The 13,555-nt window shown below is 35.9% G+C and overlaps 1 protein-coding gene across 1 annotated transcript in view; it reads left to right on the top strand.

Annotated features, from left to right (window-relative positions):
• Positions 1 to 304: 304 nt before the first annotated feature.
• The window catches only part of ASZ1 (ankyrin repeat, SAM and basic leucine zipper domain containing 1), a 68,104-nt gene continuing 54,853 nt past the window's right edge, over positions 305 to 13,555 (top strand). Inside the window, exons 1-4 of the mRNA XM_052638391.1 lie at positions 305 to 409; positions 796 to 895; positions 10,806 to 10,928; positions 12,682 to 12,793. Of these exons, the coding sequence (XP_052494351.1) occupies positions 305 to 409; positions 796 to 895; positions 10,806 to 10,928; positions 12,682 to 12,793 (440 nt within the window). The remainder of the gene's footprint in view (positions 410 to 795; positions 896 to 10,805; positions 10,929 to 12,681; positions 12,794 to 13,555) is intronic.

The following is a 13,555-nucleotide window of genomic DNA, read 5'->3' on the forward strand; positions in this document are numbered from 1 at the left end:
AAAGAAGGGTAAGACTCCCGCCCCCCGAAAAGTATTGGCAACACTGGGCACAAGGTCAGGTCTGCCCAGCCTGTCACGCTGGCCAGTTTCCCTCTCCCGAGGGTTTTATGACTGGCAGACCGGACTCAGGACCGCTGCGCGCGCTCACGCGCCTGCGCTGGAGGGTCCAAAGCCCCAACGCTGGCGCGTCGCGCCTGCCCGCACAGCCTTTCCCGCGCAGGCTCACGCACTGCCCAGTGCGCAGGCGCAGATGGAGCCGGTGGGCAGGCCGCTCACTAGTACCGTGCGGAGAGGGCCGGGTGGTATGGCGGCGAGCCCCCTACGCGGTCTAGCAGTGGCCGGTGGAGGCGAGAGTAGCGAGAGTGAGGATGACGGCTGGGAGATTGGGTATCTCGACCGGACAGCTCAGGTAGCAAAGGAGGCCTTGTCTTGGCCGCACCTGAATCGGCCTTCCCTGGCCATGAAACCTCTTACTTCCTTGCCTGTGTTTCCCTAAATTTTTTTCCCAGCGTGAATACAGGCTTTTGGACAAACTCGCAGTTTCCCTCTCATTTCCCTACTGTGTTTTCCATCAATTACGCCTTTTTAGGTTGTCAATATGGCTCTTCTGGGTTTGAATACCTCATTACCCATTCCCTTTAAAGATCCCTTTTTGGTTATGAATTAGACGCAAATTTTGTATTTTGCCTCCCCCGAACCCCTAAAATGATGCACCTAAAACCAATCATTATTGTTTCCCAATGCACTGGGAATGAAAATATGTATAACAATAATTTTTTTTCCCTTCGTTCTTAGAAATTAAAAGGACCGTTACCCGTTGAAGAAAGGCAGGAAACATTTAAGAAGGCTTTGACCTCAGGCAATATTTCATTGGTCGAGGAGCTCCTAGATTCTGGTGAGAGTCAAGGGATGGTTTAAAACCTCGCACAGTTGTTGCAATTCACAGGGATTCCGTGTTTTAAAAGATTTGAGTTGGATTTATAATGGAAGCACAGTGAATGTTAGTCATATCATGTGTCCTGCATATCTTACTTAACTCTGAGTTCTCTCTGCCTTTTTTTTTCCTCTGATACGAATTTGGAATGCTACTGCTGATTACCTTCCATCAGTTCTTCCACTTCCTTCGAAAGGTCTACTCTGACTAAGCCTACCGTGCTTTGATAATCTTGACTCACTTTTCTCAACATTTATCTGTCTATAATTTTCATTGTGTGTTTCTCAAGAGTTGTTCCCAGTTATGTACATTTTAGTTACAGTCTTTGCCTGTGTTGGTTGTGTCAGTGTGTGAATGAGAACAAAGTAGGAATGTATCTGGATACCTTTTCCCCGCCTATCGCCTGTTCAGTGTGCTTCTTTGGGCAAGTCATTTAAACTTCCAGAGACTCTGTTTCTCTATAAAACATCATAATTATGTCTTGGGTCACATGACGTTTTTCTGTTTGCTAAATATTTTTTTTTAATTACCTTGACATGGAAGTGTGACTTGTCGATATTGACTGAAATTAATCGAAGGAGTAATAAGCATCCACTGTCTGCTTGTAAATACAAAACATGCTCACACAAAATTGTATCTGGCAAAATGTTTTTCTTCTATGCTAGAGATGCATGGTTTAATGGCAAGTGAATCATTTGGGAAACAGTACAGTTCTGGATTTGATTACTAGCCTGCCACTTGGCTCTGTAATCCTGACCAAGTTAGGAAACCTTCTAAGCTTCAATGTCCCCATTTTCAAAAGCAAGATGCATTGGATCAAAGGGTTTTTATTTTTTTGGGGGGGAGGGGAGATTAAAATGAGAGAATATATACAAGTCTTAGAACATATAGGCACTATATAAATATTAACTTGTACCAAGTAAGGATTGTGTGACTTTATGGACAATGGAACTTGAGTTCATAGGTAAAGAATTAAATAAAATTTGAATAATTGAAAGAGATCTAATACTAGGATATGAGTACATGCAGGAGTGTGCATAGTGTTGGATGGGATGGAATAGGCAGAAATTTCTTTTCGAAAAGAGAGCTTGTCTTGGGAGTAGTGGGACTAGATGCAGTGAAGTGATGGAGTCTCTTGAAAGGACTTGAAAAGAGCCTTCTGGTAAAGTATTTTGTCAACCTTTTAAAATTTGTCTTTAATTACAAAAAATTTTAAGTTCCTTCTAAAAAACCAATAACAAACAGGTATAAGTAGAGAAACACCTTTGTCCCCACTTTAACCCCCACTATCCTTGAAGTCTCACTTTAACGTGTAACTTCTGTTTTAGTATCTCCTGATTTCCTCCCAGAGGTCATCATTTAACACTTAAAAAAATATTTTTCATTTTTTGCCAAAGTCATACATATTCTGTACTAGTTGGAAATCTTAATAAAAAAATGAAAGCTCCTTTTGAGTCAGGCATTTTTAGTAGTCCAACGATAACTCTGGTTTTTGCTTTTCTGCTATGCACTAACATTTTCAGTTCTCTTTAAATTATTAAGTATTTTGGACAGTCGAAAATGTATGGAGACTTACCTTTTTCCTCCTGGAGATTAGCATTCTCCTATAGTTGGTATTTTTTATTCCTATGCATGTCTTTATACTTTTACCATATATGTAATATATCCACAAACAATATAGTGTTATTTTGAATCGTTTTTTTTTTGAGCTATGTAAAAATATCTTGTGTCAATTCTTTTAAACTTTTCTTTTTGCATTTATGCTTAGAACATCATGTGTTTAATAATTTACTTTTTTGAGTTTAGAGGTGATTACTAAGAATTTTTATACTAAAATGCCACATTTGCTTATCTTTATCTTCACATCTTTTCCTTTTTACTTTTGCCGTCACAGTTTGAGCAGTAATGTCAATAAGGAAAGAATAATTTACTCTGATCTTATTCATACGCTTTCAGTTGCAGCAGTTTAAAGAGAAAAATTTGTTAGAGAAGAGAAGTTGGGACAGCAGTATATTGTTTATAGAATACTTATAGTTTTCTGATGTTTTCTCCAAGGAATTATCATGTACCTTATATCAGTTAAAGTTAGACAACTGGGAATTTGACAAATAATCTTTCAGCACCTTAGTGTTCCTACAGAAAAATACTGAGTCTTCACAGAAAGAAAGTGAGTACTCCCTAACAAGTTTGCTTTCCTTCAGTGATATGACCTTTTGCAGATGAAACACTTTATAGCCAGACTATAAAACCTGTCAAATATAAGGTATTAAGGGAGGGCTGTATTCAGTGGTTTTTCATATGCAAGTTTTCCTTCTTTGAAATAGAAAGATGTTCTATTTTCTTTCTTTTCTTAAAATTAGCAGATATTTCTTAGGTTCAGGAGAAAGTTCACCATTTATATATTGAGCTCTTCATATAGCAAAGGCTTTACATAAATTTAATGGGTTATGTTCACTGCTTCATTATAACTTTGTCTTTGTATCATATCTTCTATGCTCCTCCCCAGTCTTAGATCCAAACCTAGATTAGTTCACCAGTTTTTTTATGTGACTAAACAAATCAGTGCTATGGGGGAAAATTAGATGACTTCACAGATTTGTACCATTAATGATTGATTTGAGGGGTTTTAGGGCATCTGGCTTTCTCTCATCCTTCCTTAACAGTTATCATCCATCTCTTCCTGTCTCACTCTGGATGGTGGCTATCTAAAACTTAATCCTACTTCTCAGGCCTGATATCTCATCTGTGCTTCTTACTCTAGCTCATTGTTTCATTCATTTGTCCAAAGCAAACTTGATACTTATTTTCTTTTTTTTATGTCATTGTTTATTTTTAATGCCAGAACAGTATTCCTGATGCAATTTTAATATTTCATTAAGGCATTAACTTTCATATTATGAGCTGTATCCAAGGTTTTAATGTTTTTTAATTAATTTATTTTTTAATTGAAGATAATTGATTTATAGAATTGTGTTGTTTTTTGTTAAACCTCAACATGAATCAGCCATACATATATCCTCTCCCTTTTGAACTCCCCTCCCATCTCTCCCCATCCCACCCCTCTAGGTTGATACAGAGCCCCTGTTTGAGTTTCCTGAGCCATACAGCAAATTCCCGTTGGCTATCTATTTTATATATGGTAATATAAGTTTCCATACATCTCACCCTCTCCTCCCCTCTCCCCATGCCCGTAAGTCTTATCCTCTATGTCTTTCTCCATTGAAAGTGAAAGTGAAGTCGCTCAGTCGTGTCCGACTCTTTGTGACCCCAGGCTCCTCTGTCCATGGGATTTTCCAGGCAATAGTACTGAAGTGGATTGCCATTTCCTTCTCCAGGGGATCTTCCCGACCCAGGAATCGAACCTGGGTCTCCCACATTGTAGACAGACGTATAACCGTCTGAGCCACCAGGGAAGTTTTTCTCCACTGGTGCCCTGTAAATAAATTCTTCAGTACCATTTTTCTATATTCTATATATATGTATTAGAATATGATATTTATCCTCTTTCTGACTTACTTCACTGTATAATAGGTTCTAGGTTCATCCACTTCATTAGAACTGACTCAAATGTGTTCCTTTTTATGGCTGAGTAATACTCCATTGTGTGTATACTACAACTTTTTTATCCATTCATCTATTGATGGACATCTATGCTGCTTCCATGTTCTAGCTATTGTAAATAGTGCTGCAGTGAAAAATGGGATACATGTGTCTTTTTCAATTTTGGTTTCCTCAGGGTATATGCCTAGGAGTGGGATTGGTTGGTCATATGGTGATTTTATTCCTAGTTTTTTTAAGAAATCTCCATACCGTCTTCTGTAGCGACTGTATCACTTTACATTCACACCAACAGCACAAGAGCATTCCCTTTTTTCCACACCCTTTCCAGAATTTATTGTTTGTAGACTTTTTGATGATGGCCATTCTGACCTGTGTGAGGTGATATCTCATTGTAGTTTTAATTTGTGTTTCTCTAATAATGAGAGATATTGAGCATCTTTTCATGTGTTTGTGAGCCCATCTGTATGTCTTTGGAGAAATGTCTGTTTAAGTCTTTTTCCCACTTTTTGATTGGGTTGTTTGTTTCTCTGGCATTGAGTTGTATGAGCTGATGTATATTTTGGAAATTAATCCTTTGCCAGTTGTTTCATTTACTATTATTTTCTCCCATTTAAAGAGTTGTCTTTTCACCTTGTTTATAGTTTCCTTTGCTGTGCAAAAGTTTTTAAGTTTAATCAGGTCCCACTTGTTTACTTTTGTTTTTATTTTCATTACTCTAGAAGGTGAGTCAAAGAGGATCTTTCTTTGATTTATGTCATCAAGTGTTCTGCCTATGTTTTCCTCTAAGAGTTTTATAGTTTCTGGTCTTACATTTATGTCTTTAATTCATTTTGAGTTTATCTTTGTGTATGGTGTTAGGAAGTGTTCTAATTTCATTCTTCCACATGTAGCTGTCCAGTTTTCCCAGCACCATTTATTGAAGAGGCTGTCTTTGCCCCATTGTATACTCTTGCCTCCTTTGTCAAAAATAGGTACTCATAGGTGCATGGGTTTATTTCTGTGCTTTCTATCTTGTTCCATTGGTCTGTATTTCTGTTTTTGTGCCAGTACCATACTGTCTTGATGACTGTAGCCTTGTAGTATAATCTGATCTCAGGAAGGTTGATTCCCCCAGCTCGATTTTTCTTTCTCAAGACTGCTTTGGCTATTCGGGGTCTTTTGTGTTTCCATATGAATTGTGAAATTTTTTGTCCCTAGTTCTGTGAAAAATGTCATTGGTAATTTGATAGGGATCACATTGAATCTGTAGATTGTATTTAATAGTATAGTCATTTTCACAATATTGATTCTTCCTACCCAGGAACGTGGATTATCTCTGCATCTATTTATGTCATCTTTGATTTCTTTCAGTAGTGTCTTATAATTTTATGTATACAGTTCTTTTGTCTCCTTAGGTAAGTTTATTCCTAGATATTTTATTCTTTTTGTTGCAGTGGTGAATGGGATTGATTCCTTAATTTCTCTTTCTGATTTTTCATTGTTAGTATATATAAATAGAAGTGATTTCTGTGTATTGAGTTTGTATCCTGTAACTTTGCTAAATTCACTGATTAGCTCTAGTAATTTTCTCATATTATCTTTAGGGTTTTCTATGTACAGTATCATGTCATCTTCAAACAGTGAGAGCATAACTTCTTTTCTGATTTGGATTCCTTTTATTTCTTTTTCTTCTCTGATGGCTGTAGCTAGGACTTCCAGAACTTTGTTGAATAATAGTGATGAAAGTGGATACCGTTGTCTTGTACCTGATCTTAGGGGGAATGCTTTCAGTTTTTCACCATTGAGAATGTTTGCTGTAGACTTATCATATATGACCTTTACTATGTTGAGGTAGGTTCCTTCTGTGCCCATTTTTTGAAGAGTTTTAATTATAAATGGGTGCTGAGTTTTGTCAAAGGCTTTTCCTGCATCTATTGAGATTATTATATGATTTTTATCTTTCAGTTTGTTAATATGGTGTCTCACGTTGATTGGTTTGCATATATTGAAGAATTCTTGCATCCCTGGAATAAACCCAACTTGATCATGGTATATGAGCTTTTTGATGTGTTGCTGAATTCTATTTGCTAAAATTTTGTTGAGGAGTTTTGCATCTGTGTTCATCAGTGATATTGGCCTATAGTTTTCTTTTTTTGTGTTGTCTTTGTCTGTTTTTGGTATCAGGGTGATGGTGGCCTCATGGAATGAATTTGAAAGTGTTCCTTCCTCTGCAATTTTTTGAAAGAGTTTTAGAAGGATAAGCATTAGCACTTCTCTAAGTGTTTGGTAGAATTCTCTTGTGAAGCCATCTGCTCCTGGGCTTTTGATTTTTGGAAGATTTTTTATCACACTTCAGTTTCAGTGCTTGTAATTGGGTTGTTCATAATTTCTATTTCTTCCTGGTTCAGTCTTGGAAGATTGAACTTTTCTAAGAATCTGTCCGTTTCTTCCAGGTTATGCGGTTTATTATCTTATACTTGTTCATAATAGTCTCTTAAAATCCTTTGTATTTCTGCATTGTCTGTTGTAACCTCTCCTTTCTCATTTCTAATTTTGTTGATTTGATTCTTCTCTCTTTTTTTCTTGATGAGTCTGGCTAAAGGTTTGTCAATTTGGTTTATCTCCTCAAAGAACCAGCTTTTGGTTTTATTAATCTTTACTATTGTTTCTTTCTTTCCTTTTTCATTTATTTCTGCTCAGATCTTTATGATTTATTTCTTTCTACTAATTTTGGGGTTTTTTTTTGTTGTTGTTCTTATTTTTCCAGTTGTTTTAGGTGCAAAGTTAGGTTGTCTATTTGATGTGGGTTTTTTTGTTTGTTTCTTGAGGTAGGATTGTATAACTGTAAGCTTCCTTCTTAGAACTGCTTTTGCTGCATCTCATAGGTTTTGAGTTGTGTTTTCATTGTTACTTGTTTCTAGAAATTTTTTGATTTCTCTTTTTATTTCTTCAGTAACCTGTTGGTTATTTAGAAACTTCTTGTTTAATCTTCATGTGTTTGTGTTTCTTACAGTTTTTTTCTTGTAATTAATATCTAGTCTCATAGCGTTGTGGTTGGAGAAGATGCTTGATATGATTTAAATTTTCTTAAATTTACTGAGGTTTGATTTGTGACCCAAGATGTGGTCTATCCTGGAGAATGCTGCATGTGCACTTGAAAAGGTATATTCTTTTGCTTTTGGATAGAATGTCCTGAGATATCAATGAGATCCAGCTCATCTAATGTATCATTTAAGACTTGCATTTCCTTATTAATTTTCTGTTTGGATGATCTGTCCATTGGTGTGAGTGGGGTGTTAAAGTCTCCTACTATTATTGTGTTACTGTCAGTTTCTCCTTTTATGTCTGTTAGTATTTGTCTTTTGTATTGAGGTGCTCCTATGATGGGTGCATAAGTATTTACAATTGTTATGTCTGCCTCTTGGATTGATCCCTTGATCATTAGGCAATGTCCTTCTTTATGTCTTGTAATAGTCTTTATTTTAAGGTCTCTTTTGTCTGATACGATGATTGCTGCTCCAGCTTTCTTTTGCCTCCCATTTGCATGGAATATATTTTTTTGTCCTCTCACTTTCAGTCTGTATGTCTTGAGATCGAAGTGGGTTTCTTGTAGACAGCATGTATATGGGTCTTGTTTTGGTATCCATTCAGCCAGTCTGTGTCTTTTGGTTGGAGCATTTAATCCATTTACATTTAAAGTAATTATTGCTATATATGTTCCTATTGCCATTTTCTTTAATTGTTTGGGGTTGATTTTGTATATCTTTTTCCTCTCTTGTTTTTCTTGACTATATAAGTCCCTTTATTATTTGTTGTAAAGCTGGTTTGGTGGTACTGAATTCTGTTAAGTTTTGCTTGCCTGAAAAGCTTTTTGTTTCTCAATCAATTTTGAATGAGATCCTTGCCAGGTACAGTAATCTTGGTTGTAGATTTTTCCCTCTCAGTACTTTTAAATATATCCTGCCGTTCTCTTCTGGCCTGCAGAGTTTCTGCTGAAAGATCAGCTGTTAAATGTATGGGGTTTCCCTTGTTTGTTACGTTTTGCTTTTCCCTTGCTATTTTTAATATTCTTTCTTTGTGTTTAGTCTCTGTTTATTTGATTAGTATGTGTCTTGGCCTGTTTCTCCTTGGGTTTATCCTGTATGGGACTTCATGCCTCTTGAACTTGATTATTTCCTTTTCCATGCTGGGGAAATTTTCAACTATAATCTCTTCAAAACTTTTCTCATACCCTTTCTTTTTCTCTTCTTCTTCTGGGACCCCCATAATTCAAATGTTCATGTGTTTGATATTGTCCCATAGGTCTCTGAGCCTATCCTCACTTCTTTTCATTGTTTTTACTTTATTCTGCTCTTCAGAAGTTATTTCCACTATTTTATCTTCCAGCTCAATGATTCGTTCTTCTGCTTCAGATATTCTGCTATTCATTCCTTTTAAGGTATTTTTAACTTCCGTAATTGTGTTGTTTGTCTCTCTGTGTTTATTCTTTAATTCTTCTAGGTCTTTGTTAATTGATTCTTGCACTTTCTCCATTATGTTTTCAAGGTTTTTGATCATCTTTACTATCATTATTCTGAATTCTTTTTCAGATAGTTTGCCTATTTCCTCATTTATTTGGACTTGTGTTCATAGTTTGTTCCTTCATTTGTGTAGTATTTCTCTGTCTTTTCATTATTTTTTTTTGAACTTATTGTGTTTGAGGTCTCTTTTTCCCAGGCTTCAAGGCTGAATTCTTTCTTCCTTTTGTTTTCTGCCCTCCTAAGGTCAGTCCAGTGGTTTGTGTAAGCTTGTATAGGGTGAGATTTGTGCTGAGTTTTTTTGTTCTTTTGTTTTTCCTCTAATGGCCATGGCTGAGTTAGGTGGTAATCCTGTTTGCTGATGATTGGGTTTGTATTTTTGTTTTGTTTGTTGTTTAGATGAGGTGTCCTACACAGGGTGCTTGGGTGATGCCAGCTGTTGTATTTAAATGGTTTCCTTTGTGTGAGTTCTCACTATCTGATACTCCATAGAGTTAGTTCTCTGGTAGTCTAGGGTCTTGGAGTCAGTGCTCCTACTCCAGAGACTAAGGGTTTGATCTGTGAAAAGTTCTCCTCCATGGTTTAAATTCTGTTCTTGGCCTTCTCAAGAGTCTTTCCACCTCTGAGCTCTGCTTCTCTCTGTGTTGTTTCCACCTATGATAGGGACTCCAGTTAGATGGACAGAGGCTTCTGACTGCATTAGACTCATGTTCCATCCTCTCAGTAGTCCCAGCTGAGAAACGTACCCCTTCCTCAAAAGTTGCAAGCAAAGAGTCTGATATTTTCTATTTATTCTTTTTTAACACTCCTTTTCCTCAAAGTAACTTTACATTCCACTAACCCTGTCTTTGAACTATCCTTTTGTATTCCTTCTCTTTCTCAACTGCCCTTGCTCTGACTTTTGCTTGGACTTGTAACCTCATTACCAGGTCTCCCTGCCTCCTATCCCACTCTCAGCAGTGGTACCTAAATTGTCTTCTTAAAATACAATTGTAATATAATGTAAATCCCTGGATCACAAAGTACAGTCTACATTTCTTAACAGAGCTTTCACAATCAAACCCTAACCTACCTTTTTAGCCTCATGTTTGGCCAGTAACCCATGGTTAAATTTTGCATTCAGAAGGAAGTTAAGAGAGTTTTAATAAGGAGTATTTTCTATATTTGCCACCATAGAGATGTGTGATAATATCTAACTAAAAAGACATTTTTACATCTGTGAAGCTTCCCAACTGCCCTAGAAAGGAAAAGGTAGGATGTAAAAACCTGTCCTAATATCGATAACTTATTATATGAAAAAAAGCCTTCCTGTAGCTCAGTGGTAAAGAATCCACCCACTAATGCAGGAGATGTGGGAGATATGGGTTCAATCTCTGGTCAGGAAGATCCCCTGAAGGAAATGGCAACCTCAAGAGGAGGCGCTCTTGAAGGAAATGGCAACCCACTCCATATTCTTTCATGGAAAATCCCATGGACAGAGGAGCCTGGCGGGCTACAATCTATGGGGTTGCAAAGAGTCAGAAACCACTGAGCAGCTGAACAACAAATATATGAAAAATATATTTGACAGATCCAGTCTCTTGAAATATAGTGACATGGAAGTGAACTATAGCAAAAGTGAAGTTAACTATTTTATTATAGTTCACATATAATTATTTTCTATTTTTCTTAAGCCGTTATTACCAAGAAATTCCCTTCCATTGTGAAGTACATGGTGTATGTCACTGTGTGCAGTACTTTCAACATACTAATGTGACATGGATTTGTTTGTTTTGGTGAAGGAGGCTTGTAAAAGCTTGTTTTTGTATTAACAGGCATCAGTGTAGATACCAGCTTTCAGTATGGGTGGACTTCCCTTATGTATGCTGCTAGTGTTTCCAATGTAGAGCTGGTTCGGGTCCTTCTGGACAGAGGTGCTAATGCAAGCTTTGATAAGGGTAAGATGTTTTAAATATTTAAAATATGTGAACATTTGCTTTGTATACTTCTCTGTTTAGAAACCAAATTATATTCTCTTTGGGGTAGTGATATATACTTTTTCCATGCTCTATTTTTATATATTCACTTCAAAATAAAAACTTGGCTCTTAAAAAATCATAATAAGGGTAAAATGTTTGAGGTAACTGATTATTTTTACTGTGATTTTATTGATCCCCAAGCAACTATTATGCAAAGTGAAAAAAACTTAAAAGAGTTTTTAAAAAATATCTTCCTGTTATATAAACAGAAAACCAAATTAGAAACCATAGATATTTTGAAAAACCTTCCTTCCAAAGAGGTAGATTCCATTTATATTACCATTATAACAGATTGTGTTATTAATATGTACCTTTAAAAATCTGTGCTAGAGAGTTTTACAACTCAGTTCTGAATTATATCACTTAAAAATTGTTTCAAAGATAATTATTAAATCCATTTCTTTGTTATTAAATAATTTCTACTCATTATTGCTTTGAATAAGAGTATATGTACAAATCCTATTTAATTATTATATTGAATAACTTTTTACATGTTTACAATAGACATTTACTTTTTAATTCAGATATAGTTTTCATGTGAGAATTTTCATATTAACTTTGTAGTGCATTTGATATTTGTATGATCATTTCTATTCTGTTTTCTCATTTATATATTTGATATGATTTCATGTCTTAGCAATATTTTATGTTTAATCTGTTGCTGTGGTAGGTTTTTCTTTTTATTATGTCATTTAAAATATTACTAAATGGAAGCTATACTTAAATTTTTGAAAGTGTAAAATGTTCTGCCCAAAAAATTGATCAGTAGTTTTCTTTCTTTGCTTTTTGTAAACAGAGAATACCTTACAGTTATAAAACATTTTGCCCAGCATGTCCTCATAAATTATTTTGTTTATCTCACAGGCCCACTCAGGTAGAGGGCAGACATTAGCTTTTCAACTGTAAGGTAAATCTACTCAGAGACTAAGATATCACTGGAGTCATAGTTTATCAGTGACAGAACTGGGACCAGAATCTAGATTTCTATATTTGGTCAATAATGAACCACAAATATAAACCATGGCATGACTTAGTTTAAGTTCCCCAGTTCTTACTTGAGAATTATTTTTTGTCTTTTAATTAACCCTGATCTCCACTGATGCCATAGGAGCCAAGGGAAGAAGAGTTTTAGGAAATGGGATGAGCTGAGAGAGATCAAGTAGGCAAGGACTAAAAAGAAACCAACAGGTGTAGCAGTTAGGACATCTTCAGTAGGAGGGTTTGGTCGTAAGCCAGATCTCAGTCAGTTTTAAATGAGTGAGAAGCAAAGAAGTGAAATCAGAGAATATCAGTCATTGATTTTTGTCCAAGGCAAATTTGCCTGTTCAAGGCAAATTTTAATCAACCAAAAACTGTTCAGTTCCAGGTGGTAAATCTGCACAGAGCCCATGCTCTGAACCACTTTCCTGTCCTCTTGAAGAAGTGAGAATAGGGAAAGGAAGTTAGTAAATGAATTGTAGATATACTTTGGAAATTGTTCATCCCTCATCTCAGTTTTAGGTGAAGGAATACAAAATTACCTGTTAAGAGCAAGAGATTTGGGAACAAGTTACAGAAGTTTAAAAATGCAATAAATATTTAGAATGTTTTGAATGATAAAAGAAGTTAGCTAGTTACAATTTCTGATGTGTGCGGGGTTTTCGGGTTTTCCTCACTTTTCTTTTCATTATAGATAAGCAAACTGTTTTGATTACTGCATGTTCTGCTCGTGGCTCAGAGGAAAAGATCTTAAAGTGTATAGAGCTACTACTTTCAAGAAATGCTGATCCAAATGTCGCTTGTAGGTAAGAATCTTACTGTTTGTTCAAAAATGATGAAGATGTACTTTTCTTTGATAATCAGTCTTTTCTTTGTTAAACATTTGACAGCATGATTTTTTAAAAATCATAACCAATATATGTTTACTTGGCCATATAACTGATGAATGAAAATAGGTCATAAGGTCATGATTCCAATTGTATAAGTGTGTCAAAGGCCAGGTATATCATCAAAAGTAGTCTTTCATATTTTAATTTTGGAAGAATATGCTAAGAAGTTGATGTGAGAGGAAGAAAGACAATTATTAACTGTATCACTTTCCTTTGAATTGCCCACTCAAAAGAATATGCTAATTGAGCTATAATAGTAAAGCCTCTTAGCATTCTCTCTATAAACACTTATCGACAGACGTCTGTTTCAGCGTGTAAAGTAGCATGGAAGCCCTTCTGTATTCTGTGGATATAATGAAAATGACAGAGTATTAGTCTGTATATAATATGAAAAAAAGAAAAGGAGAATTTTATCTGTATTACAGACAGGAAGATAATTCTAGATCTTAAAACGGAAGTGATTCACTAGTCAAATGTACCACTTGGTTCTATTTGCACTAAAGGTGAAGAGAAAAATAAACTATTGAGTTCCCTTTGTTGTTCAGTAACTCAGTCCTGTTGGTTTGCAACCCCATGAATTGTAGCATGCCTATCTTCCCTATCTTTCACCATCTCCTGGAGTTTTCTTAGACTCATATCCATTGTGCCAGTGATGCTATCCAAGCATCTTATCCTCTG

Source organism: Budorcas taxicolor, chromosome 4, assembly GCF_023091745.1.
Source record: "Budorcas taxicolor isolate Tak-1 chromosome 4, Takin1.1, whole genome shotgun sequence".
NCBI classification, from domain to species: Eukaryota; Metazoa; Chordata; class Mammalia; order Artiodactyla; family Bovidae; genus Budorcas; species Budorcas taxicolor.